This window comes from Psittacula echo (genome assembly GCF_963264785.1).
Source record: "Psittacula echo genome assembly, chromosome: 21".
Classification (NCBI taxonomy): Eukaryota; Metazoa; Chordata; class Aves; order Psittaciformes; family Psittacidae; genus Psittacula; species Psittacula echo.
Window position 1 is genome coordinate 923,734 of NC_137757.1, and position 27,702 is coordinate 951,435.

General features: G+C 45.9%; 1 protein-coding gene across 1 annotated transcript; it reads right to left on the reverse strand.

Annotated features, from left to right (window-relative positions):
• Positions 1 to 1,198: 1,198 nt before the first annotated feature.
• CLIC4 (chloride intracellular channel 4) lies at positions 1,199 to 27,530 on the reverse strand. The gene is made up of 6 exons (XM_080632510.1): positions 27,396 to 27,530; positions 12,113 to 12,222; positions 7,565 to 7,690; positions 7,190 to 7,296; positions 5,842 to 6,023; positions 1,199 to 5,059 (listed from the first exon to the last, which is right to left on the reverse strand). Exons 1-6 carry the CDS (start codon positions 27,465 to 27,467, stop codon positions 4,895 to 4,897), a joined length of 762 nt encoding a protein of 253 aa, XP_080488636.1. The 5' UTR covers positions 27,468 to 27,530; the 3' UTR covers positions 1,199 to 4,894.
• Positions 27,531 to 27,702: the final 172 nt, after the last annotated feature.

Genomic DNA, 27,702 nt, shown 5'->3' on the forward strand with positions numbered 1-27,702 from the left:
GGATGCCCAGGAGGAACCTTCCATGGAGGACCGAGCAGTCATCTGAGGAACAGAATCTAACAAACATATAAAGGTTCCCAGCCAGGCAAAAGCAGCTCTTGCAGCAAATCATAATGACACACAATACTTTTCACATACCCTACAACTACTGTGCTTGCCATGCAGGACTGGCATCTTCTCCACAGCTCAACACCATTCCCTTTCAGCATGCTCTGCACATGAAGAGGGTGTTTGACCACCTTCAGGTCCACCCTTCCATTGCACGGAAGTATGTGACCAAACTCCAGGAGGTGACAGCAAAACCCACCTTGATCACAAACCCCCCAGTCAGTAAAAGCACAGTGATACCACTACGTAATCCTACCAAGGGTTTAATTGCTGGATTAGCTACAAACACGTCTGTTACTTTCCTGCACACACTCAAACCCAGACGATGGCATCCCAGGTTACAGGCTCCGGGAACGTCTTCTGCATTCCACAAATCAGACCCCAGATACACCTCAAAGACTCCGAAGACAGAGATTGACGTGATAATGCTCAGGAAGTTTTGAAGTAAACTTCCACCAGTGGCTGGTGGTCTTTGCTCTGCAGACCTAGGACCTGGTTAACACCCATTCAGAGCAGGGTAATCCCTGTACAGGTGATTACCTGGCTGCTTGAGACATACCTGAAAGCAAAGACAGTGGGAAACGTGGCTGAAGCACTCAATTTCTATAGAGAAGTCATTGGTTCTCAACTTAATTTTAAGTAAGTTCTTAACTTTCAGAGCACAACAATGGGTTAGAATGATAGAAACAACATCTTCTGCCTTAAATCACACCACACTGGAAAAACAGAAAGCCAAAACTTGACACTATAGTTTCTGCACAGTTTTGCTCCGTGGTTCAGCAGAGCACGGTCAGGTCAGAGCTTACACAGGCGAGAACTACAGGCTTGGGAAAGAAGAGAAAGGTCTGCTTGGTAGTGAAAATATAATTTTATTTAACAATAGCTGCCAGCAGGATACTGGTATCTCTGTAAAAGATGTTCCAGAGAGGGAAAGACAAAAGCAAACTACAACAAAGTGTATCAACTCTTCAAGTATTTCTGCAAACAACGCTCCAACACTGCTGTCCTGTCTCAGGAGCCTCGATAGCCTGTTCTGCTCCCCTGCCCTCCCAGCCCCCATCCCCTCCAGACACAAAATGTAATAGCGGGTGGCACAGCTTCTGAGGCAGATGGAATCGTTTTCACTTGGGATAAAGCCTTCTTCTGAAAATATTAATTGATGTGTTCTGATAGTGCTCTGAGTGGCAAAGAGTAAAGAGAAGTTGACTGTACTTCGCCACTTTTTGTTCTACGCTGAGATAGGCATCAGTGGGTTTGGCTCAAGCATCTTCAATTTATTCATGTTTGTGCTCCTTTGATACCAAATGCTAATTTGCTGCTTTAGCATAAGAACTTGATTACATCTCGCTTCTTATCGGGGAGCTGCAGCAACTCTCAAATCGGTTGGAACATGCCCCTTGCGGAAAAAACACCAATTTGATGGGAAAATGGAAAGGTAGGAGCGAGGCTGTGACTGGCTGAGGGACACTTACAGACAGCAGCCAACAGCAGAAGCACAGAAGAGCTCTGGAGTGCATGAAATGGCTTCAGGAGTTCACAGGCAGCTCCTACACAGAAGCAACCTCGTCAAGAAGGGAAGCTTCGTCAAGAATTAAAACAACCCCATGCATATACTAGAATCTGTTCTCCCACACAAAACCAGGGTGACGATGATGGGTTTTCCCTTTATGTTCAGGAAATACACAAGTCACCTGTTTTAATGGGAATTTCAGCATATTTCAGCTTGAGAATAAAGTAAGTTATTCAGCATGCTAATACACGCAGCCAACTTGCAAACTGGAATGCCTACTTGAAAGGGTAACTGCTGTTTTTAAATTGCAGAAGGGGCTAGAAGCATCATTTTAAATTTAAACAGGGGGTAGATTAATTGCTGTTTGATGAAATTAAAAATGCATTTAAAGATCAGATTGTAAACAAGTTGACAGAAGTCAAGAATTTACATAGTTATGAAAGGGCTTTTTTAATTAACATAGCGCTGGTGATTGGGGCCAGATGAAAGGGCTCTGCCCACACCAGACGCTGAGCCTGTGCCACACCACCCCAGCTCCACTCTGCTCCTTCAGGGATCACCTACAGAGGTGGGAGCTGCTCTCCGGGGAGCCCTGGCCCCTGCTGAAGCCGGCAAGAGGCTGGGCAGCCCCTGCCACAACACACACAACTGCAGGAGGAAGCTACAAGGTACCGACTCCTTCCACGCAGGACAGTTGAGGGCTCTCCTGCGGTAACTGCCTCAATCACGAACCCGGTCCTCATCTGAATTCCACCTACAAGGGAAAGGCCCTCACTACTCCATTGTACTGAGATAAGAAATACATTAGTTACAGCGAGAGCTTTAACTTTGTTTACAAGCTTTCAGACACAATCATTAAAGTACTTAACGCCGAATAGAACATATTACAATTGTTTGAAGATTGCCTACAAAAGTAGAGAGAATATATTATCTGTAAGAGACAACAAGCCTGGTATTTAACAAGGGAAGTGTCTGCATTGACACACAGGCAGTGAGCACCACAACACGCATGGAAGCACTTTATGCTCACACAAAAAGCGCCTGCTGTCCGCAGTGTGCACACAAGGGCTACTTTGCTTTTAAAAGGAGGAAGGCCCAATCCCTACGCCTTGGACAGCTTCCAAGGGCCATCCTGATGGAGGATTTAGAGTTTAAAACTTCACAAGGATATGCCACAATCACATTGCTTCCTATGTTCTTGGTTTTAAAGGTTAGCTGGATGATGGCAAAGAGCACCAAACCAATGAGGGCTGAGTTGGGTTGGGGTTTTTTTACCCTAATGTGTCATTAAAAATGTTATTTAGCAAATAAGGAAGTAATTCTCTTCTCTAGATGTCACGTTGTAGCAAAGACTGAACCCCTACAGAGGATTATTATGGCTGAGAACGTTTATTCAGGATGAGAACATGACTTTAGAACACAGTAATCATTAAAAGGCTACAGTGGTCACTCTGCAGAATTGTCTTCCTGGGCCTAAACACCCCTGTAATAAATCCTAATAGGGTCTAAGTGTATCTATGGTCATCTTCAAAAGACACGTAACAGAATTGCTAACTGCCTTTAGATAGGAACTCTAGCTCTAGGAAGGCGAGACAAGGCACCACAAGCCATGTATACAAATATGGATCTTGTACTCTATCTCTTCTACGACAAACTAACTTCATGGGTATATAAAGTAGCAAAAGCAGGACGCTTAGAAAAGTCAGGCTGGTTTTCATAAAGCCAGTGCTTACCAAAAAAATTAGTGTATAAAAGTGTTTATGTGAGCATTTCCATGTTATTGCAGAATGTTAAATATTCCAATGACAACTTACCAGGAATAGCACTTTCCAGCTTCTAAAATCAGTTAAATACAAAAGTATCTTTACAAAAAAATAGGCATATAAGTCTAGTGTTCTTTGGAGCTGTTTATGATGGTCTTTAAAAATAACCTAGCAGTTTCTTCCATGCATCAAAATCATCAGTTCTAAACAAGAAAACTCCTCCCTGCTTTAGAAAGACTTGAAAATTGTGTTTATAAAACTTGTAGTGCTATTCCTCAGTGCTAATGTAAAAAGCTTCTGTCATAGTAGTGCAATGATTATGACCATGCAGAATTGCAGTCCAGGTGCACAGACCAACAATCAGGAGAGGTTCCATGGAGAGGACGGGATTCCACGCACCATTGCTTTACAAGAGTAATTCATGGATTTCCTTTCAGGAAAAAAATGCATACTAGAATTTAAGGCAAATGTTATCTTTAAAGGTCACTTCAGCTTTCTTCAGGAAAGAAACAGCTTTACAAAGCTCCCCGAAGACCCCACTTTAGTGGCTGTCAGTGTTCAGTCTCCATCACTAATCATTGCACTGCTATTCACCACAGACAGCAGCTATTTCCAACCAGCACTAACGTTTACAGGTACTTGGGTTACACAGCACAGATTTTGTAAGTAAATATCACCAGAAAGACCTATACAAAATGAAAGCCCTTAACTGCCAAAAAGAAAGCCACTTGCAGTTTTAAGGGGAACAGATTCTTCCGGACAAGCATCAGCTGCCAATTTTAAAACAAATGAAGTTTTTGGTTTGGTTTTTTTAATGTCATCAAGCTCTTGAAGACACAACTAAATAACCCTGAACGGTGAGCTTCCTGCGACAGCACTCAGCCTAGGTTCAAACTTCCCTCGTGCTTGAAGTCATTCAAATCTGAGTTGCTCACTTGAGCTTATCCTCAACCACTGCTGAGATTTCAAATCCAAGAGTACTTTTTTCTTTGTTAAAAAGAGTTGTCAAATATTCTGCAAGTGGCTCTTCTGGGCAGTAAGTTCCCTTCTCTATGTAAAATAGATAGACAAGCAGGTACAGTTCAACATGTCAGGTATGACAATTGTGTGTAGATCTTCTGGAAAAGCAATAAACTCCAAAATACATAAATATTCCTTGTACCATATAGCCAGACAGATTCCTAAACCAATTCGTAGACAGGGACCAAATGTTTGCAAAGGAAAGCAGCAGGGGCAAGAGAACCCTTCATAGTGAAGAACCTAGAGTCACCCCGGTGCAACATTAACATAACTGCATTAATGATATTCATACGTGCTGTGAAAGGAGGTAAGGAAAAACAAGCCTATAATTAAGTCTGCAAACTTTAGGTAATTACTGTACCTGGTCTATCCACCATAACTTTGAATAACTGCAAGTTCATGCAAAAAAAATTGCTATCTTATACGAAAAGAGCAGTCTGTTAGAAGCCTTGTTATGGAATATGCAAGAAGTCATCTCTTTTGCAAGTGCTGTTTACTTGGTGAGTCTCTTGGCTACATCACTGTACGCTATTTCAATTTCTTTGTCTCCAGGACAGGTATTGGTGAATTCATCCCTGCTGTAAGCATTTGTCAGGTATCTCCAAATCCCTGTCATTTCCTTGGGAATCTCAAAGTTGCGGTATTTTTTGGCCACCACCTAGAACAAAAGAATTGGATTATGAATTTACATCCTTCATCTTCAACCACTTGTCCATCCCTTGTCATTCGCCCATGTAGTTGTCCTTCAACATGGTACATAGTCACTTCCAGTCAGGAGAACACGTCCCTCTGGGACAGGCCTGGACCTGGCAGCACCCTGCCTCCCTTCGTTCCTATCCCTGGTTTCCCCAAACGAAACACTGCTGCACCCAGGCAGAAACTTAATCTGTGGCTCCATCTGCAGTACAGAGCTGACAAGGATAACTGGAGATGGTGAAATGAACTCCAATCAGGACTGCACAGGCACATCTTCCCTCCTGCAGTTAACCTCAGCTTCCTCTTTCTAGACTTCCAACTTCTATTTTTTACATAACAATCCTTGTATTTCACACTGTGCCTTTACTTTGCTGTCAACAGAGCAGTTTTCTGTACAGACACGAGAAGATGTGCACTTCAACCATTAACACATCGTTCACCTGCCTTCTTCTGCCTCATTCTTCTACATGTTGCAACCTCTGCGACCACACTGGTCAGTGCAGTAAAACAGGTTTTGGCTTGTGCCTATCACCATCTGATGACTGGTTCACACCTCCACTGGATTCACCTGCTCGACCCCTGAAGCCCTTGTGAATTACCCAAATCTTATGCAATTTCATCCACTCTTAATGCTGTAGTTAAACTTACACAGGAGCTTACAAACAGTTGAAATTAGACTCAAGAATGTCATAAACATCAGCATTTTGTCCTTCATTGTCACATAACAACATATAAAGCATTTACCTTGACAATGTGCAGTTTGGGTAGCAAGTTGCAGTCTGCTAGCGTCATCTCATTACCATCCAAGAACTTGCGGGTAGAAACTGTTATATCCTCCATGCTATTTTCATCTATCTCATCGGGAAGAGGAGAGTTCAGATACTCGTCCAGTTTCTGGAGGGTTTTCAGGAGGCCACGTTCTAAGGCTACAGAGGAAGGAACAGGTTTTAAAACCAGGAAGAAAACCAAACCACTCATTTCAAAGCAAACTGTCATTTAGAATCTTGATATTTGCAGCAGATCTGAAACCCAAGCCCCAATCACTGCACGACCCAGCACAGACACTGAAAGGTTTTCAACCCGTGTGCAGTTTTTGTGGCAGCACTGCTGCTGGAGCTGCCTTTGTGCTCCCCAGTGACACCCAAACTGAACCAGATCCCTTGAGATATCACTTTGATGCAGGTTGTTTAGAAGCTGGTTTATACGTGAGCTTGCACCAACTGAAAATACAACTGTCCACAAGCGTTTATTTTTGGCTTAAAAAGTGGCTTATGTCAGCTTCTTAAGACTACTCCTAAGTGGCTTAAGCTAATCAGAATTAAGCTCTGCTAGGGTTTATATTCATTTGCACATAATCTGTTTAATGCCCCGTGCTCCCCCACCAGCTCGGAGTAGACACAAGCTGCCGAGGAGCTGTGTGGGATCCAGCACCAGAGGGCAGCACACCCCATGGAATCAAAACTACTTCTTAGCTGGTCGCAAACCTCTCTCCATCTGAAGCACAGCAAAAGGAGCATTCCCATTCCCTGACTCTCTTCCCTCCACCTACATTGAGGACAAAAGATTTGTCCTGAACTATTTAAAGGTCTAATTGTGCATTCTTCTGCTGTTATTGATCTCTCTCCTTCCATCTGTGTTCTCTCCACACAGAAAGGTCTTAATCCTTTGAATAAAGCAACATGAACGTAACTCAGAACTCAGAATGGGAACCCTCAAACACCCAAGGGTGTGGAAAGGCCTCACAGCAAAGGCTTGGCAACACCACCACCATGGCAGCATGACGCAAACTCGGCATGGAATTCGGTTCTGGGTGTTAAAATCACTTCTACTTAGTTCAAGAGTTTTGAGTGGCTGTTGCATAGGGAAGTTTCAGTGCCAGGACATTGACAAACCATTCACACCCTGCTGGAACTGTGGCTGGACACAGCCTGAATAAGTCCTCTTTGGAAGCATTGAAATCTTTGTCTCTGAGCATTAAACCACAGGTTTGATTCAAGTGCCCCTCAACATGAAGGAAGATTTGTCATTGAGACACTCCACAGTAAAGCTGCGCTGGAAAACCCAAGGTGTGCAGTTATCTGCCCAAACCTACCTTCGTTAGCTTCTGGTCTGGAATTTTTTATAAAGGCAGAAAATTTGGCAAATATATCCATTCCAGCAGTGTTGGATTCGGGATGCTTTGGTGAAAGCTTTAGGTACCTAAAAAGGAGAAAGAAGAAGATCTACAGCACATCGCTCCTAGCAGATTGATGCTCATCATATTAACCATCAAAAGAAAAACTGCTTTTAACGTAAAGATGAGGGAACTGAAGGGAGGGAAGATTTGACAAGCTACTTATTTGACTGAGCTACTTTCAGTGTCTGTCTTCAGTTTACTGATGATGAAGAACACCATAACTCGTGCAGAAAACCCCTTTGAGAACACTCCCTCTATTCTAAGGGGACAAATTATCATTTTAACACTTACTTGGGTGGAGCCAAAACATCTTCCAGGAACTCCTCAATCTTATTCACATCCGTTTTCACTTCACCATTATAAGTGATGAAGGGCGGATGAGTGCCTGGAGCCAGGTTTTGAAGGTCTGCTGGTTTCCTGGGGTGAAACACAACGCACGAGTAAGCACGGGACATCCGCGGCCAGCTTCCATTGCTATAGTCATAAAAGCACCGCCTGAGGTTTGCACATCCTTGTAGTTTTATATATATATATATATATATACACATGTATCACCAGTTTTCTTTTTTAAAAGCAAGTTTACAGCTTGATCAGCATGTTGAATATACACTTGATACCACTTCATTTCAGATGCTTAAGACCAACTGCTTCCTCCTACCTCTGGCTATGTTTTTTCTCAAGTTGGTATAATGTTGTCTAGCAGGGGGATATATATACACCCAGCACACCAACACGCTCTCTCTTTCCCAAGATCTGCAGTACAGTTTATATATAGCATAATCTGTGATCAGTGATAATCCTCCCCCTTTACACAGAGCTTTGCTGGAAAGAAGCAAGTCTGATACAGAGCAGTATGTGTAAACCATTTACTATGTGCACACAAAATCTGGTTCTAGACCAGCTGACAGATGCTTAAACATCATGTTTAAAACGATGCTTAAAGCTTCCTGATCCAGCAGGAAGTCTGCCAAAAGAAAGTTGCCCCTTTGTTACTGTTCGAGCAAATCCAAACCAGACCATAACCCTTGAACTGGGTCTGTTCTTTGTATAATGCGGCCACGCTTCTGAGCCAGCATCAGGCACCCAGGAACAGGGTTTAGTGGATACTGGACCTCCAGCTCATGAAACCCTCCTGGCTGTACTGGGCAGAGAAAGCAGACCGGTAACAGCCACAGACACAGTCACTCTGGCAGCATGAGGAGCAGCACTCGCAGGGAGAGCGCTCAGACTCTAACCCAGCACAGTTTATAGGTTTATCCTCTAGAGATGCTGCTCTCAATTCCTTACAAACCCAGGATCCGCAGCCAGAATTCACCTCCTGCCCACTGCTGAGCCTTTAAGCAGGCAAACAGCAACAGCTTGTAGTGCCAAAGCACACTGAGGAGACAGGAGCACCGGGCAGTGTGTGTCAAACAGTAGGAAAATGGATTTTCATACTTAACAGTAAACCCTCTGCTTTAGCCAGGTGACACAAGTCTCATGAATACAAGAATTTCACCGTTTTCAAGCTTCCAAGAAGTTATTTCTCACTCATAGCTGCCATCGCCCTCTTACTTTTAGGATTTCAAAGCCTGTCATCGGTTAATGCTCTAAGTAGCTTTGCACTTCATTTAAATACAGCCCTGCAACCCACAACAATTACAGGAAGTCACCGTGGCTCCCTTCCAACTTCTCTGTTGGCTCGATAAAATTCCTCAAAAGGAATGCTGTGCTCAACGCAAACAGAGGCAGGCCCACCGGATCTGCAGCAACACGGCCAAGGGAAAGGGTTCATTTCAGAAACAACCTGGTCTACTGAACGAACCAAAAGAGTTTGCCAAAGAACCAGAGCGTGTCTCGAGGATCCCAGAGCATCTTATTAACCCCTCCTGCCAGGCCAGTGTGGCCACCTGAAAGCACAGGAACACCCCACGGCTGGAGCTCAAATGTAAGATAGGGTCTGACTTCCAGTTCCTGCTCCTGCCAGGAGATCATGAGCAAGCCCTGGTTTACCACATACAAGCCACAGCCCTTAGAGCACCACGAGTACACAGGAGTGTCCTTGTAAGCCTAAGGGCACAACTTCCCTTAAGAGCCAAACAAGAAGGCAATTAAAAATATTGATTTTAAAGCAGGGATAAACCTGGACACTGTTTTTAAAAGGCAAAACAAAAACCCCACCAACCAAACCCCACAGACTCCCATAACCAACACTGCAAACAGCTCCACACAGCTGGGACCTGCCCCAGAGCTTACCGGGGCATGTGATCATGTAATGATGTAGGGCCATGTAATCAATACCTGGCTATCACCAGCTAATGAAGTGGGCAGGCTCTTCAGCACCAGGGGTAAGGTATGAACATTTCATGGCTTTGCCACAAACCAGAAGAGCGGTCAGCATGCAAATCATTTCTTGATGCTCAGACAAAAGCCAGCCCCAACGTGCTCTACACATTGCACAAGTACTGCCACACGTGTAATGTGGAAACAAATGCCAGCAATGAACCCCCCATCTCCAGTTCCCAGGCAGCATCTTACACTGCTGAAGCTGCATTTGCCTCTGGGCAGGCTGTAATATTGACTAATCCCTTAATCTTTGCCTGTCAACGTAACTGTAAAACCACACCATCAAGATGTTTAAAATGGGATTTCAAAACGTAACTGAACACAAGCTGGCTCTGAAGGTTGCTACAAGCCCAACAAATGGTTTATGTACTGCAGCTCTGCTCGAGTCACTGAACAAGTCCAGTCTCTGAGCACTGAAACACTGCTTCTGGAAAGGGAAAGAATAAAGCCTCTGTGTGACTGACCCAGAGGAAGAAACACACCATTCCTCTGGCAGGGTGGCACGTCCCACTGCCTTTGCCTATGCACATATTTTTGGGTCTTCGGAGTGGAACTGAGAACTGCAAAAGGTTCCTCTGTCAGCACAGCATGGTGTCTGAGGCAGTTATGGAAGGAAAAATACACACCACAGTCAGCGGGATCAGACTCAGTTTTTCCTGTGTCCAAGTTACTTGTGAACTTTTGTACCCAACCGGGACCTTTTAAGCCTCACAAAAGACAGAGCTTGCCTCACTGTTGGGCACTAGTTGGGCTGGAAGGCAAAAGCATGGTTTGCAAGTGAAATTAATTCAGCTGCTTAAGTCCATTACTACCCTTTCCTCAACAAGTCTGTGTCTGTATCAGGGACAAAAAGAAGAGGGGGTGATTGGCTTGAATAATGTACTTGTAACAGCCGTTTCTTGTGACAGCATTAGAAGTATTAAGGCAACATTTAGCTCCTATTTTGTATTTGTATTTTGTATTCTGTGTTTTCTCCTCTCCAGTAAAAAAAAAAAGGGAGGGGGAAAAGCTTTCCTTGTGTAAGAAAAGACGATTTTAAGCATCTGCAATCAATTTATATTCTAAAAGTTAGTTTTACATCCCATGCCCCCATCCAACTTAACTCCAAGTTGCCAAGGGGACACAAACAAAGGCAAGTCTATCAGGTATCTTTGACATTTTAATGGCATCTCTCAAACTGTTTCAGCAGTAAAAATGCTTCCAAGAATAAAATCTCTCTTTCAACCTTGTCACCCCCCCACCCCAGTAACTGCAGCAGGTTAAATAACACCTTCGTTATGAGAATGCCCAAGCTACAAGCAGAACCCAAGCACTGGTTCTACTCCAGAGGCTTCCCCAAGCCACAGGCAGTGCTAAATGGAAGATGTGATCCAGTTGGTTTATGCGTGCTGGCAGCAACAGTTGTATCTGCAGTAAAATCCCACACTGGCCAGAGAAGATCTCTGCCCTGCACACAGTTAACAAAAGCTGCTTCCTTCCCTTCCGAGTGGTCTCAGCCTTACTACACATGGAAACACTTAACACTGGCGGCCAGCACTGAAACAGCAACGTCAGTGATTTAAAAACATCAAAACAAGTCAGCTCCTTCAAGTGACAAGAAGAGGTTAAGCCAGGCAGGGCGATTTCCTCCTGACACCTTTCACCCTTGATCCGCTGGAGAACAGCGAGTGTTGCCGTTGGCTTGCTTTCTGAAAATCAGGTTTGTGAGCACTGGCAGTCCCGCCTCTCTCCACCGAGTTCCATGACTACCGTGCCATTAGTGCTCCGAAAACAGGACTTCACACCAAAACCAAACACAAGGCCCCTGCTGAATTTAGCATCTTAGCACTTCTAATAAAAGCGCACCCAAGCTCAGGAAATTAACTCCTGGATTCACATTTCCCCGTTCTCAGCCACCAAGGTATTCATTTCATTGATGGAGAAGTTGCAATTTAGGTGCCACACGGCATCAGGACATATCTGGCTATGCTATGCAACGGCAGAATATTTTACATTTTGTTCCTACCCATTTCACTTTATTTCACTCATATTTACCTCCCGGATGGATATTGTCACGTTGTTGTTGTTCTTACCCCATAATAAGCAGTATGATTTTAAAACCTTTAAACAGGGGAGTAGGCTGCACATTATTGGTGGCAGTTACCATAGAATCATTGCAGATTTGATCAAAGACTGGCTGATCTCAAATACCCATTCAGCAGTCTTCACTTGCAGGATCTAAATGTGAAGTCAGTAGGATTTTGTTCTCAGAGACTTCACGTCTGCTGTTAGTTTCACCCAAGAGCATCATAGCAAACAAGAGAATTTAATCAGACCCATTCTCTTGGTTACAGATACAACCGACCATCTGTGCATGCACCATTCACAACGAGGTTGCCTCTTGGTATTTGAGAAGACAGATTTTCTTTCTACTTTCCAAAAATGAGCCATGCAAGAGTTAGAAGCCACAAACAAACACTTATTACACCAAGCACACCGTGCGTTTGCCTGTCAAATAAACCAACTGTTTCTTACCTCTTCAGGTCAACTGTTGTGACGCTGAACACCACTCCCTTCAGCCAAAGGATCATGAACAGCCTCTGGGAAAAGGGGCAGTTTCCTATGCTCTCTCCATCGCTGCCAGCCTGCAGAAGAGAACAAATAATGCATTAGAAGGTAGGACTGGGCCATCTACACATGCTTACAATTACTGAAACCTCTTTAATGAAGACAGGCTAAAGTAACAAGTAACAAGCCAGGGGGTTTACTGCCTGCACAGTCTTCACATCGCTAACTCTTCCAAAGACCTAACAAGCTCAGTCAAACCCAGCACCATTTTGCAGCTGCACTCCTTTGCTGATGCTCCTGAATCAGATACCCTCGAGGTTTCTCCATATAATGCACAAAAATGAGCATCCCCAGAATATTTCTGCATCCTTTTCACAGTGTTTTGGAGGGGTGGTCTGTAGTTTGGGTTTTCTCCCTTAAATACTTGTACCCTCCAATGACTTTCTGCTGCAGACATAAGGACAGCTTTCTAACAGTGAAATCTGCACAGTTCTGAAGTCAACTAACCTATTTACTTGTCATGGCCTCTAGCAGCTGCTCTCAGAATCTACCAAAACAAGTCCTCAGGCAACAAAGTAAGTTATCTTTCACACTGAGGATGATCCAACTGCTCTCAACAGTCCAGAAAGGGCAGCTAATGACACCAGCCTGAGCAGCCACACCTCCTGATGGCAGTTTCCCAATGTCTGTATTGTTCTTTGTTGTTTATTATTACATTTTCCTTCTTCTACAAGCCATAGCTAATCAATTGAAGTCATCTTCCAGTTCATTGCTTATACCCCCATTGTGCGATGCTACAGCGAGCCAACTGCAACCAGGAACTAAGGATCTTTATTGTACTGCAGGTGTTGTAAGGAAAGACATAACTGTAAGTACATAGAGACTTCACTGACAATAAAGTAATATTCCAAAGCCACTTTTTATAGGCAATAGATCAATAAGTCTTTGTCCTACCACAACAAAGGTCCATTACAGAGCAACAGTAAGCCACTCCAGGGCAGCCAGTGATGGCATGCATCTCATGATTGCTCTGACAATGAAGTATGTATTGCTGAGTTGGAAAATTTTAGTTTTAGTGGGCTAGAATTAGGCATGGAAACCTTGAATCTTGTTATAAAATTCAATCCTCTGAAAAGAAGACTGACTCGGTAGTTAAAACAGCCACACATGTCCCAGTATCTTCACCCTACTCCACTTAGACCAGTTGCAAAGGACTTTGCTTAGTAGTATCACTTCCAAAATAACTTTAGTGAGTACAATTATCAAAACCTGGGTAATTCTTTCATTATTTCTATTAGCAGTTCCCTTGGCCATTTTAAAACATATTGCAGGACATGCTGGCTGTACCCCTCAGAAATGACAGCAACCAGCTATGTTCAGTAAGCACAGGGCATTCAGAAGCAGAGGTACCCAAGGGGAAGGGCTGTACCCAAGGACTGAGCACATAACTGCTGTAAGGATTCTACCTACTACATGGAGCAGTGTGCTCCTACCTCACAAAATGCTTACACAAAGACTTCCCTCTGCAGTCTATTTCCAGTAACTGTATGCTTTTATGGCTGTTAATATTTAACTGCAACGCCATCCCTCCAGATAGCTGTGTCTATCTCCGAATATGACCCTACAGTCATATTACTGTGTTTACACAGGTAAATTATGCCAATGTAGATTTATACTTATCTACCTTTGTAAAACAATATTGGAAAAGACAACACTTCATCCCATCTAAGGAAAATGTGTTTTTGTCCTGCCCAGGCTAATTCACACCTCGAAGCAGAAACCGTTCTTTGATTCAGAACTTGTCTCAGTCTTCAAGTTTTATGGCAACTTCAACAGCTACAGAAACAGCTTCAGTGGCACAACAGATGCAAAAGCAAAAGGGTTCCTCCATGCACAAAACAGACAGAAGCAAATAGGAAGATTCCCTATTAGAAAACTGCAGGGCTCGTCCTAAACTCAGGAGTTAGTTACAACAGCAAGCAAGTCTTTGGCTGCCCAGGCTCTGCGACCTGTCAGTGTGATCGGAACAAGCAGCATCAGCAAAATAAGGGTCAAGGGCACAGGAAAAACGAATCATGTCAATGACAGAGATGTTAAACATTTTTATATCAAACAGACTTTGGAACTGCTCTGCTGCCACAACAACAGCTCCAAATTAGAACAAAAAGTTGCTTAAAATTTAAAGCACAGCATTGAACCGGGGCTTCCATTAAGGTCCATTGTCCTAAGCCAAAACCAAAGCGACCAGCAAGGACCAAAAAAGGCCAAATGCACTCAGACTGTAATGCCAACTCGTACCAAAACGTTGCTTCTCTCCTAACACAAGTGTAACGTTCAAGATGAACAACCAACAAACAGCATCTGCTTTTGCTTAAGCAAGCCACACTTTGAGGATTATCTGAATCAGAGGAAGGTGTTACAGCCCACTAACATACAGCACTTTGAACAAAACCTAATGCACTTCCAAAGCTGCAGCTGAACAGCTAAACTGAGCACAGACTCATGTCTACATTCAAACGTTTGTCCCACTTCTGCTCCAAAAAGTCCCAAGTTATTCTGAGCACATACTGGAGATGGAATGCAGTCAGAATGCCAAGAAACTTTTGGCTTCAGTGCTCTGGAGCCCAGGAATTCTGCTATGTAACTGTTTGCCCGAGAGGCCCATTTTCTACCTCCTTGTACATGATGCACTTTGAGCTACAGCTGTTACAAGCAGTCATCAAGGGCAACACCACGCTGGTGGTGCTCACGTTGTTCTCCTTCAATCATATACGGATCTTGTTCGGAGGAAGATGACTTTGGCTGACATGTCTCTGAGTCAGTTCTGACTGGTTTTCTGCACTGGAAAAGAGTTGTAAACCTTGAAATCTTCAAGAATACCCTGAAACACTATTTGACCAGTCATGCCAGGGTTAACCATGTAATGACTGTTGTTCAGGTCCACTCTTAGCAGCCAGAAACCTATCTGCCTTATCTTTGAATTCAGGCCATAATAATCAGGTCTTCAGTGTCTAATCCTCATCACCACCAGAGTAAACCCAGATTATTTGTTCATTCAACAAAATTATATTCATTCTATACCAAGAAGCTTTGAGTTTTTATCTCAAATTCTTTCTGCTTCCCCGAAGCAGTGATTTCATTCAAATGTGATTGGTTTTCCCATAAAACCCAGAGAATTTAAGTGATCATACATGTGAGAGAGGACAGTGATCATACACGTGAGAGAGGACAGTGATCATACACGTGAGAGAGGACAGTGATCATACACGTGAGAGAGGACAGCGATCATACACGTGAGAGAGGACAGCGATCATACACGTGAGAGAGGACAGTGATCATACACGTGAGAGAGGACAGTGATCATACACGTGAGAGAGGACAGTGATCATACACGTGAGAGGACAGCGATCATACACGTGAGAGAGGACAGCGATCATACATGTGAGAGAGGACAGTGATCATACATGTGAGAGAGGACAGTGATCATACATGTGAGAGAGGACAGTGATCATACACGTGAGAGAGGACAGTGATCATACACGTGAGAGAGGACAGCGATCATACACGTGAGAGAGGACAGTGATCATACATGTGAGAGAGGACAGTGATCATACACGTGAGAGAGGACAGCGATCATACACGTGAGAGGACAGCGATCATACACGTGAGAGAGGACAGCGATCATACATGTGAGAGAGGACAGTGATCATACATGTGAGAGAGGACAGTGATCATACATGTGAGAGAGGACAGTGATCATACATGTGAGAGAGGACAGTGATCATACACGTGAGAGAGGACAGCGATCATACACGTGAGAGAGGACAGCGATCATACACGTGAGAGAGGACAGTGATCATACATGTGAGAGAGGACAGCGATCATACATGTGAGAGAGGACAGCGATCATACATGTGAGAGAGGACAGTGATCATACACGTGAGAGAGGACAGCGATCATACATGTGAGAGAGGACAGTGATCATACACGTGAGAGAGGACAGCGATCATACATGTGAGAGAGGACAGTGATCATACATGTGAGAGAGGACAGTGATCATACACGTGAGAGAGGACAGCGATCATACATGTGAGAGAGGACAGTGATCATACATGTGAGAGAGGACAGTGATCATACATGTGAGAGAGTCCTGCTTCTGAAGAACAACCAGGCAAGAGGAGCACACTGCAAGCTCCCCAAACTGGCTCAAATGACTGCAGAAATAACAGTAAAGTGCATTTGATGAGAAGTGTCATACAGCTCAGCCTTTGCCTACGTGAATGAGACTGAAGACAAGGGCAGAACGGTAGAAGCCCATTTCCTAATTTATCTAGAATTATCACGGGAATCTCTCCCAGATTTGACCTACCAGAGGCGGGAAGAAATAAAGTTTGGCTGAAGAGGGAAAAACTCGTTTCAGAAGCATCTTCCAGGATGCCTCCCATCAAGGACAACCACTAGAGCTGTCTGATTATAGCGCCAAGGTCCGCACTTCCCTGAACCAGAAATCTGCAAAGCCTACAAGATCAGTGCTCCAATGAATAATCCGACTGGGGAAAGAAAACCAACGGAGGCTGCTATGTGCAGATTTTGAACTCGGCAATCTCTAAACACCTTGGTTCTAACGGAAAAAGAAACACCTACGTGAGAGAAACAGCACAATGTGCACCCCTTACCCCAAACCGGCAGGTAACAAGCACTCCTGCATGTTTCATGAACAGTAAACTCATCCCAAAATGAGGAAACTAATAATAATCCTGTTGGGATTACTGTTGGGAGAGGAAACGGTTCAGGGTAAATGAGCACAGTGAAAAACATGAAGCAAGTCCAAACTCCAGAGATGAAACAATAAAGAATACAGAAAGGGGTGGTTTAATGTTCCACATGTGAACACTGAAAACGGCTTGGTAACATCAGTCTAAATCCTTGCAGCATCTGCTCAGACCTTTATCTTGCCAAGCTGAATAAACACAATTCCAGGCTGTCTATGGAGCAGCATTTTCCAATAAGCTGTACAGAATTATGTCCATGAAAGGACCCTACAGTAGGAGAGGCAACCCCAAAGGGCTGCTCCGTACGGTGCCACTCTCCTGATCGCTCGGGGTTTCTGTCCAGGCTGATGGATGAGCTGCAGGGATGTTCTGCGTGAGCATTCACTCTGCAAGCCAAAACATCTGAAAGGGTTCCAACGTCTGAAATATTCATGACCCATCATGCAAAAGAAGAGAACGGGTAACAAGGAGCAAGATTGGGACTGGGAAAGCGTTGTCTGCAATACAGTGTTCAATTCATTCTCACCTTTCAGATGCGTTAGTTTGAGAAGGGAATTGGTTTGTGGTTTTAGGGGAGGAACAAATCAGGGAGCAAACTGGAATCGAGCCCTGAACTCTGCAATTACCTAAATCTGGTTCAGGCAGATTTAATCCGAGGGGTGACGAGATGAAAGGGACACTGCCACTGGCCACCTCCCCTTTCCTGTGCCGTCTCCATCAGTCAAACATCACCAGAACAGCAGCGGCAGCACAAACCCCACAGCAACCCTGGACAACTCCTCCAGCACGTCTGGTCCCTTCTCCCAATACACCAATGAGCATGTTCAAGCCATAAACACCGCAGAAACATCCGCCTGCTTTAATAACTGGCTGGCGAGAGCTGTTATCACCACATCCATGTGAAGGATGGATGAAAAAGGCCCGGGAACCACCTATGACACACATCTATGCTCCTCATTTACTGCTAACATAAGTTAAAAAGTCACTGAAGATTCAGTCCAAGAACAAAATAAGCTTGCAGCAACCATTAAGAAGATTTATTCACACTATTAAACATCTCTGACAAGCAAGGAAACTCCTGCGATACTTCTACAATGTGAAGAAGATTCCAAATAAAACATCTACCATCACTCTCCTCACTCAAAGGAAGCAGTTTGGCATCTCACACAGCTCTTCCTTCAAACCTCCCTTTGGTCCTTGTGTTAAGTGGTCAGATGAGCTCCACAGACAGCATGAGAAGGGCTCTCCCACCGCACCAGGCCTTCCCCATGAGATCCTGTTTCCAATGGCAGTATTAACTAACCTCCACCACGGGTTTCCCCAGTGCCTTTTGGATGCTTTTAAACACAGAAGGTAACTTGTTTGCCTAAAGGAAGTGACAAGATAAGCAAGCCCCTCACTATGGGCCACCTAAAATGAGTGTACACTGATCTCCGGGCTGGATACAGCTGACCTCAGAAAGCTCCAAATTAAGCTTGCAGCACCTATAGCACACTTGTATCTTCATATGAACTACACCCATCAGTGTGACCCCTTTATCTCACCTTTATAAGGGAACTTTAAAAAGTCTGGTAACACTGAACCAAGTCAGACTTCAACTCTCCAATCACAACCACCACACACAGCCCAGTTTTAGTTCTGTAGAACAAGTTAAGTAATCACCACTGCCTTGAACAGCCAAGCCTGTAAGTAAAACATAGGAAAACCAGAGAACAAAAAGCATAAGGCCAGTGCTTACACCTTGGATTAACTGCAAACACAAAGAGCCCAAGATGACGAGTCTGTGTTATCTATGTGCCGACGGACACCAAACCCCAAGGACCAGCACCCTCAGCTACCACTGCCTCCTGACAAGCTGTCCCATCGCTGTGCAGTTTGTAACCAACCCAGCTTCCACATCGGCTGCAATTCCTGGAAACTCAAAAATCTTCAGACTGAGCTCCCTGCACTGACTGGAGACGTGGCTGTGACACCAGGGAAAGGAATGGTCATCAGCCCCTAAAGTAGCCTCTTCTGTCATTACTGTTCTGATAAGCAACCACTGTCAGACATTTGGCTAACAGCAGCTGACCACTGGGGGATGATGCTATTTTTAAGCCCTATGATGCTGTTCCTAATGAAATCATTACAGACTTGTCTTGCACTTCCTGCAACTCTTGCTCATTGCTACCCAATTCTCACTGTAAATCTTTGGGAAAAAGCTATGGGATCTTCATGATCTATTAAAGTAACTTCACTATTCAAGCAGAAATTAATTAAGCGCTTCCAGTTCTTTGGAGAGAAGAAATTACCCCATGTTCATCCTTCGGGAGAATCAGATGAAGAGGCAGAATCAAAACGTGCATTAAATCCTAACCACCATTTTCTTTGGTGAAGAAATTAACTTAATGACCTAAACACAAAAACTGGGGATTATTGTGGACCACCTCCAAGCCTGACACAGGAAAATGAGATTACTCATGAAGGGCAGAACCCTGGCATCTCCTCTCTGCTGTCCCTGCTACACCAGTGGCAATGCCTTTAACAAAGTGATCCGGTGGGAACAAGCCTCAAACAGCACCAAACTGACTAAAATTTGCTGGGTAACAGCTTGACACATTCTTGCACTATTCTAGCAGGAAACTGTAAGCAGGCAACTAACTATATAGTACTAAGGGTTTCTTTTATAGAGGTTGAAACTTGCGCATGGACCTGGAACAGGCACTGCATAGGGCAACGGTTCTCTCCCAACACAGATACTGCATTTGTTAAAAGTACTGTGGGTGCTTTGGCCACAGCCCAACACACTTAATTCCAACCCTTCCGCTCCTTCCCTCCCCCCCCAATAATGAAGCATCTATAAAAATCACAGCAAAGAACTGCAAACCTTGTCACTGGGGCTCAGAAGGCCAAGTAACGTTTTCAGCTCGGAATGTAACACACATGTTTGAACACACATCTCTTTGCAGGACATAAAGAACCCTGCCTATGGCAGTTTATAACCTAATTTCCAGGGGTAATATCATAGAATCCCAGCTTGGTTTCTGTTGGAAGGGACCTTAAAGCCCCTCCAGCTCCAACCCCTGCCACGGGCAGGGACCCCTTCCACTGGAGCAGCTTGCTCCAAGCCCCTGCGTCCAACCTGGCCTTGAACACTGCCAGGGATGGGGCAGCCACAGCTTCTCTGGGCACCCTGTGCCAGCGCCTCAGCACCCTCACAGGGAAGAGCTTCTGCCTAAGAGCTCATCTCAGTCTCCCCTCGGGCAGGTTAAAGCCGTTCCCCTTGGCCTGTCCCTACAGGCCCTTGTCCAAAGCCCCTCTTCTCCAGCTTTCTTACTGATGAGCAAGGCTGGGCAGATTAGCAGAGAGGAGTGACGATGAGCCGCTCCAACCTCACCCTGGGCACTGCTCCTTGTCCAGCCACCAGGTCCTCAGGTGGCTGGGCTGAGGCTGAGCCCCACCAGGGGCAGGATGCACAAGTGAGTGCCATGTCAAGGTGCCAGTCCAACAGCAACCACCTGGGAGCTTCCCAACTCGGATAAAATCAGGAATCCAGCTAAAGCCCCAACTGCCTCCAATGTAAAGAGCAACGTCACTGAAGAACCTGCCAATGGACAAAGAAATGGCTCCAATCCTCAAAACTCACTGAGAGAGCTGCAGCTTTGAACCTTCATCCCCTGCTAACAGCATATTCGAGAGCTCTAGCAAGGGAAAACGTTACTTTAGACTGAAAATGGCATTGGAGTTTTCATTTTAGAGCACTAGAGAACAAAGGTTTTGAGGAAAACTTGCACTCCACTGCTTCTGGTTCCAATGCACGCAACATGCAACTCCATTGCTAAAAGACCCCCTATGACTGAATCCGACATCCCTTGGGAGATGGTATCCAAGCTCTCCAGATGCAGAGTGGAACTTCCTCCTTTGGGACACTTTGCCTTATCTCATTCAGCTCCAGTACAGCGCGTCTCACTGGGGCAGTTCATGCATCACTCTGAAAGGCTACAGAAATATACTTCTGCTTGCTTTGATTTTATTTTTAGACAAAACCACGTAAAAACTGATTTCCTTGATTTAGAAAAGCAGCTCTCCCAAGTACAGCCCATCAAACTCCAGCCAAATAGTAATGGGGGACCAGAGCCAAAAACTGAGGCTGGTCCAGTAGCGCTAACTGATCTCATTAGCTCTTCCCATGAAAATACACAGCTATGACTTCACTCCTGGATTACACTCCTATATTTAGTTTATACCTAATATGGACATTCAGTGCACAGAACGAAGTCATTTCCTTTCCTCGTGCAAAGTTCCTTGCCCTTTGTCTAGCCAACAATACAAGGAATAGGTCTGAACTCTCAGAGAACCTGCACACAAAGACATCTGTAGTTAATAGGGGCTTAGCTTATGTCTTTCACCCGAGCACAAACAAACATAGTATTCAGAGCCCTAAAAATCACATTGTGCCACAAATGCACCTTTGACCTGAAATACAGATAAAACAAACTCAAAACAAGGTTCAAAAAACCCCACCCTTATCTTTTTTAGGAAAAGAATATCCTGAAGAAAGAATTTAAAGCTCCTGAAGCCAAAGCTCCATTTAAGTTCCTATCAAGGCAACATAACGATTTTGGGTTTGGATGCTTTAGCTGTTAAAATGTTCACCATCTCTTCATACAACAAATGAGCACAGAGTGAGTACCTGAAATGAAGACCATGCTAACAAACCCATCAGATTCCACCAGGACAATAAGCTGGTCGATTGTGGGTTATGTGCAGAGAGCTGTGAAGATAAAAACCAAATTAGATGGGTAACAAGTACAGATGTAAGTTATTTTTGCACGGGCGGTCAGCCTGCAGCCCAAGCATCCTCCTGAAGGCTGCTGTCTCATGCCAAATGCTGAAGCTCCATGTCCCCACTGGCAGACAAAGCTTTCTGCCACTGTCCAGTCAAGGTTTTACACAACTGCACCGCGCAGGGGCCCATCAGCTGCGGGGTGAAAGAACATCCAAAAACCCAAGGGAGACAACGAACCAAGTGATGCCGCGCAGTTATCCTGGCATAAAAGCAGTTCCTGGGGATTTCTAAACAGCCTGTCCAGCCCAGCCAGCACTTGGAACTGATGTAGCGCTGTTACAAAAACGTGGGAGCCCTGTGTTGGTCAATCACAGCAAATGTCTCATTTAAAAGAGAATCTGAATATACTGGGGAGAAAACGACGGCCCAGGGCTCTTTCTGTCCCTTTTAACCAATGTACACCTTTAAAAATCAAACTTGCAGTCTCAGAGTACAAAAGTCCTTTTCCAAAGTACACAGCTTACTATTTAGCTAGAAGTCCAAAGAATTCCCAAACACCGTTTTGCAAGAGGACACGGCCATCAGCAAGCCACAAGCTCAGCTCCAGAACCAACTTCTCTGCTCACCCTGTTCCCATTATAAGATACAGTCATACTTTTCAACTGAAGAACTTTCTTGCCTCACTGTTTCCTTCCACAAGATTAGGTCAGGATAAGCAGTGAAAGACTAGACAGTAACTGAGTCACTGCAGGCTCTCGGGTAATGATTACCAACTCCTTAGCAAGCTAACAGTGCCACGGTGCTGCCCACTGGAAGATTACCAGACCCTTCCACCCAGTTCTGGACAGTGAAACGGAATTTACATCAATATTCCCCATGTCTCCACGTTACTTCCCAACCAGCAGCTATCTTTCCATACAGACGAGGCACCTCTTTTAGGAGGAGTCTCATTCCCTTCAAATTCCTTCACAAGAACTTTGGTGATAAGCGTGTTCTGGGAATTCCTTACTGCGTGCACACAGTCACGGTCTGACACGCACGAGCATCAGGAACAAGACTCAGAGTGCTCAGATCCTCCATCTACGTTTACCCCTGACTCTGGACAGGTTCCAGCCCCCAGAGTTCATCCCACCATACATGCTCCACACATCACCTTCTCTTTCCCCTTTAGGCCTTCAGTGCACAGCCAGAGGCATTTCCCAGCTGTGAGCACTGGGCCAGACAGAATTCAGCTGCAAAGGAAACCCCAAGTTCTCTTGACAGTCTGAGCTATGCGTTAATCATTGGAAAGGGGAAGATAGATGCCAGTGGATATGACCATTACTGTTCAGGTGCATTCAGAGGCAATTTCTGACTGAAGAAAAAGCTAACCCATCTGTGTAATCCCTTCGAAAATGATTGCCAGGAGTTTTCCAAGGAGCTGACTTTCCAATGGGTTGCAAAAAGTTTAACATTTACACTTGAGACCATCCCTGTCCTTTTAAACCGTGTCATACCAAGTGCACCAGTTTCTGTACTGGCAAGCAGATTCAAATCAAAAAGCCAAGGATGTTCCTGGCTACGAGAACTTTCCCAGGCAGAATTTAAAGGAATACAGTTTGGTGGCCAAAGGAGGAAAAGGCCTGGTTCAAACAGCTGAGCACAGGATATAACAAGATGGTTACGCCTCAGTTTATAAAGGGATCCTTTACAATGCTCCAGTGTTTGCTCACAAGAACTAAGCCACCCATGGAAGTTTGCTGTCTCTACCAAACACTCATCAAAGGCAGACTGAGCAAGTTCCCAGGTGCTGGGGTTATTACATCAAGCCTGCAAAGGATGACCTGGTACCTAAGGAGGAGACTGATGCAATAGGATTATCGAGTGATAAGCCTGCCCCTGGCAAGACTGCTCTGAGAGGAATGCTGCGTGTCTCTATTCCTGTTATTCCCTTGTATCGATGTTCCTTTTTATTTTACAGCTATACTGTAGCTGGAAAAAACAAAAGATAACGAACAAGAACATGGGATGGTTTGTAATAAACCAACCTGCAGCAGCTACACCGCTCCAGAACGATGTAAGAACACACACAGTCAATCGCGAAACAACAGCAGACCCGACCGTGTGTGATTCAAACAACTCACGCTCCTCTCACCCCGCGCTGAGCTGACCCCCAGCCTGCTGCTGGAGATGAGGAGCACCCAGCCTGCAGCCCCTGACCCAGGCTCCAACCCTGAACTGAACAAAGCGGACCCAGAGCCCAGACCACAGCAACTCACCTGCCAAATTTCTGTTTAGTTGAGGGACAAAAGCGCAGCCAAGCTTCTGGATGACCATCGGGAGCGCTCAGAGCAGGGGATTTGTTACATGGGAAGTCACAGGGGTTTTCTACTGACAGCACCATTCACAGCAAACAGAAGCGGACGCCATCTGATTTTCAAAACAGGTGCTCAGTTTCACAATGACATTATTGGAAGCTGCCAGAAATCCAAGGTCTGACCTGCAAGTATTCCCATGTTATACAGCTGGAGAGAGCAGCTTCCTCAATGGTTACCAACATCTCCCATAGCCAGTCTCATGCCAGCAGATCTCCAACTACGGATTTCTTGTTTGTGGGGTTTTTTTCTTTAACTTGTTGATACCTGTGTCTTCACCCTGCTCCCCCAAGCAGAACACAACCCTGACTGTCCTTTAAAACCAAGGGCTGAGCTTTGAGCAGCTTCCATCCCCATCTCCTTTGTACACCATCCTAAAGAACCTGCACGAGTAGTTTCCTCAGCTCTGTGCTGTGGTTGCCTCAGATGAGTGGTTCTATTTGGCCAAGTCTCTCCACCACACTTTTTATCTACAATAAAACCCACACACTCAACTAAATTGCAGCTCTTACAAGTGGCTGAAGAGTATTCAGATCACAACGCTCAGGTCTCCACGTGCACACTTGCAACAGCAGAGTCTTCATTCTAAAATGCCACCAGGGCACATAAAAACATCCCTGTGAGACAATGGAAGCAGCCTCCCTCATTAATAAAACGTGAGCACAGGAGGAATCCAAACGAAAAAGGATCCATCACCATATCCTCCTCATCAGCTCCCAGAGGAAAGGCTTGAAAAACATTTACAGTTAGTTCAAGAGACCCCAGGCAGCCCACCAGCACGGCAATGAGAAAGCTGCTGAAGCTGCTCATTACAGCAGACCAGGAAACAGATCATTCACCTCCATTTCAGCATTGCAATGCATTTTCTTACCCAAGTACCTGAATTCTACACATATGCTATCACAGACTATGAGAATCATACTTCCAGCAAGACACACTGTCTTCTTGACTAAATCAAAGCGTTTTGCTGGTGACAAACAGCCCTATGTAGTTATTCACAGCTGAAACGCAACCATGTGCGCACTCCTCCCCATGCTGTGCCCATCCTATTTTGTTACTGATCACAATTTAACAAGATTCAAACCCAACATTTCGGGCACGAAGCCAAACAGCTTCTCCTGCTTCACAGGTTTGTTTCTCAAGCTTTAATCCATACCTTTGTTTCATCTCGGTCTGGCTGCTACAATCCTTTGTACACAGGTCATGCAGTCACCACCCTTCAGCCGCAGGCACTTGGCAGAGGTTTCTTTTTTGGTCAAGAAGCCTTTCCACTACCTCTCTGTGAAGAGCTTTGCTGACCAACAGTGCACAGGTAGAAGCCAGACCCCACGTGCTCTTTGGGAAGTGATCAGCTGCATGGGGAAATACTCTGACACGGACTCCGAAACTTCAGATGTTTTCTAGGTAAAAACCGTGCACCTGAAAAGCAGACACTGAGCTTCCCACTTACACAGGGGGAAATCACTAAGCCAAGATCTGCTGCTCTTCAAGCAGCCACTGTTAGTTCTATTGAATAATAACCATACGTGTTCTGCGGGCATTTTCTGAAGTGACCATCTCAAGGAGACAGGCAGCAAACAAGACCTTGACAAAACCCCTGTTCTGATAACACCTAACAGCTTCAATAAAGCGTGGGACAGGCAGCAACACCCAGATGAAACTATTCTGGTCTGTCTGCTGGGTGGGAGTGTTCTTCCTCTGCAGGATTTTACAGGGAAATGACCTTTACCTGAAGATCATGAAGGCAGACAAGAATAACTGCTTCTTTAACCTGAACTCTCGCCCGAAGGCAGGCAGCACACAGCTTGCAGCAGTCACTCCTAGCGCTAGGAAAAGGCTTCCTTGAGGGAGATACTATAATGCCAATAATTCGAAATACAGTCTCCATAAATCCATGCCAGTAAAGAAGTTTTAACTGAGAGAGACAGAAAAACTCCCCTTTCATATCCTCTTACATCTCCACTGGTCCGATACCGATTTAGTCAGAACCAACACATCTTTCTCACAACTGATTTTACACCTTCTTCCACGCTACTCCTCAAGCATAAAATATCCTCATTAAACAGGCCCACAAAGCTTCTTCCCCCAAATCCTCCTGCCATCAATCGCTGCTCTAATTTGTCTAAAAGGAAGAAAAATTGGCCAACAAACTTCAGGACAGATGAAGAGAAGTTGGCAAACGAAAGAAGTACTGCTATAAATAATTCAAAGTGATCTGGAACTTAATTGCTGTACCAGGGAGTTCTAACCTCGACACCAAGAACCTAAATATTCGCAGTAAAATCAGGTCTGGAATCCTCCACTGTAACGCTTTTCCTGTTACTGCCTCTCAATGCTACTTAGAGGTCTGAAATGGGACAAAAATCACTATTTTTAGAGTACCATTTAGGATATAAAATCTGTATTTAATGGCTTATACTCAAGGCTCCACCTAATCTGCTGCAAGTTTTCATGTTTATCATGTCACGCTAAGTGATGCTCAAGAACCCAGATGAAGATTTCCCATTATTTTCTCACTGCAACAGAAAGAAACTTCATCTGAAGAAGTAAAATACTTCTTTCCTAGAGGCTTTCTTCAAAGTGAGCTGAAGCACAGAAGCAGAGGCTGACACCACTGACTCTCCACACTTTAGCTATGAGGTAAAAGTAAGATGCTGCATCACTAGAGCCCTGGAGGATGCAAAACATTGCATCATACCGCAGTACGTGAATGCAAATCATGTGGAGACGGCAAATGGTATCTGTGGTCTCAGCGCCAGACCAGGGCAGCACAAGGCATCCCCATCCCTCCCGCCTGGGAGAAGCCCCGGCGATGCCTTTACCCGCCGGGTTCCACACGAGCGCAGAGCTCGGCGGGGCTGGGGGAACACGAACTTGCGGCTTCGCTCCTGCCAGCCCGCTCCGGGCACACAGCGCGGGGCTGGGGGGGGTGATCGGGGGCCGCTCAGTGCCCGCCCCCCGCCCCGGTCCCGCCGGGCGCTGCCCCGCTTGGCTCTGGGGAAGAATCTTCCGGCAACTTCTCCGAGGGGCCCTGCCCGAGCTTCGCGCTCCCGCCCGCACACACGGCCCCGGCGCCGCGCCGGTCTCTGCCGGCCCCTCCCCGCCCAAAGGCCCTTTTGTGCGCGGCGGCCCCGCAGCGCGGCGGGGCGTCACCCGCGGCCGGGCCCGGCGCCGCCCTGAGCAGAGCCCCGCGGGCTGCAAACGGGGTCCCCGCGCGGCGGTACCGGAGCCCCCGCGGAGCCGCCGAGCGAGCGCGGAGCCCGCGGGCGGGAAAACGGCGGCGCGCAACGGCCGGAGCGCGCGCCGCGAGGGGAGCCGCGGCGGGAGCGGACGGGACCCCCCTCCCGCCGCCTCACCTTGACGAAGAGCTCGATGACGGGCTCCCTGTCGCCCTCCTTGAGCCCGTTGACCGGCACGGACAGCGCCATGCTCCAGCCCCGCCGCCGCCACCGGGACCGCGACACCGGCACCGTGCGATCGCCTGCGCGCGACTGCGCCCGCCCCGCCCCGGCGCCCGACCGGGGAGGAGGGGCCAGCTCCGGGAGGCGGGGTCAGAGCCCGGGGGGCGGAGCCTGATGGGGCGGGGCCGGCTCTGAGGGGCACCGGGGCCCGTGTGGGGCCGCGGGCAGCGGAGCCCGAGGGGAGGCTGGGCCCGGCGGGCAG

Coding starts and splice junctions, on each gene's coding strand:
- CLIC4 (XM_080632510.1), bottom strand. CDS start 27,467: ATGGCGCTGTCCGTGCCGGTCAACGGGCTCAAGGAGGGCGACAGGGAG. Junction 6,024..7,189: donor CAGACCAGAAGCTAACGAAG/GTAGGTTTGGGC, acceptor CTTCCTCTGTAG/CCTTAGAACGTGGCCTCCTG. Junction 5,060..5,841: donor CCAAACTGCACATTGTCAAG/GTAAATGCTTTA, acceptor CTTTTGTTCTAG/GTGGTGGCCAAAAAATACCG.